Source organism: Petaurus breviceps, unplaced genomic scaffold (genome assembly GCF_028583685.1).
Source record: "Petaurus breviceps papuanus isolate PSGF00001 unplaced genomic scaffold, PetGlider_PUasm1.0 208, whole genome shotgun sequence".
NCBI lineage: Eukaryota > Metazoa > Chordata > Mammalia > Diprotodontia > Petauridae > Petaurus > Petaurus breviceps.
The window spans coordinates 28,964,082-28,964,918 of NW_027185852.1; the positions used below are offsets into that span (position 1 = coordinate 28,964,082).

The window sequence follows — 837 nt, forward strand, 5'->3', positions numbered from 1 at the left end:
CACATGGCCCCTCCTCCCTCCCCTCCTTCACCAAACCCTTAGGAAGCTGCTCCCTGTGCAGAGCCCGGGTGATGCTCCCTCCCGTCCTCTCCTCAGACTGCAGGGCCTCACCTTGTAATCGTAAGGGTCTTTGATGCTCACAGGGACCCCATAGAGCAAGCCCCGCTTCCCCTTGGGCTGTCTTTTCAGCTCCTGCAACTGAACCTCACAATCCTCCAGATAGTCAGTGAGGCAATTCAGCTCCCGGTGCACCTCCAGGGCCTGGTTCAGAGGGAGGAGAGGCAGCTGTGAGGGGGGGGGGGGGGGGGTCAGCTAAGAAGCCACCTTCCCTCAAGGAGCCTTTCCCAGCTTTTCTTCAGGAGGCCTCAACCAAGACACAGAGGTGATGCCCCACTGCTCATCAGCGCCCCAAGAGGTAGACTGAGGTTGTGGACCTGTCCTCTTACATTTGGGACCTGACTATCCAGTCATCCAGTGGGAGGGTAGGATTGCTGAGGTGGGTGAGGTGATGCACTCCTGACCTCACAGCTCTGAAGGCCCCTCACCTTTTCCATGTAAACGCAGAGGACACTCTCCGGGCTCAGGGAACCCTGGCGTAACTGGTGGGCCAACTCTCTAAGGGACAGTGAGAGGACTTGCTCTGGGTCCACTTTAGGTGCCTGCAGAGAGAGAGAGAGGGAGAGAGGGAGACAGAGACAGAGAGAGGGAGAGACAGAGAGAAACAGAGAGAGACAGAAAGGTAGAGACAGAGACACAGAGAGACAGAGAGGAGAGGGGGAGAGAAAGAGAGGAGAGGAGAGGAGAGAGAGAGAGAGAGAGAGAGAGAGAGAGAGAGAG

The 837-nt window shown here is 57.3% G+C and overlaps 1 protein-coding gene across 7 annotated transcripts in view; it reads right to left on the minus strand.

The window, feature by feature from the left end:
* Positions 1–837, minus strand: part of LOC138165386 (fatty-acid amide hydrolase 1-like) — a 44,312-nt gene that overhangs the window by 16,333 nt on the left and 27,142 nt on the right. For 6 of the 7 annotated variants that reach the window (XR_011169349.1, XM_069093669.1, XM_069093670.1 and 3 more), the window contains 2 exons: positions 546–659; positions 112–285 (listed from right to left, as the gene is read on the minus strand). Coding sequence is in view for 6 of the 7 variants with exons in the window: in XM_069093669.1 (XP_068949770.1) it covers positions 112–285; positions 546–659 (288 nt within the window). In the remaining variant the exon portion in view is untranslated. The remainder of the gene's footprint in view (positions 1–111; positions 286–545; positions 660–837) is intronic. The other variant, XM_069093667.1, reaches the window with a different exon arrangement.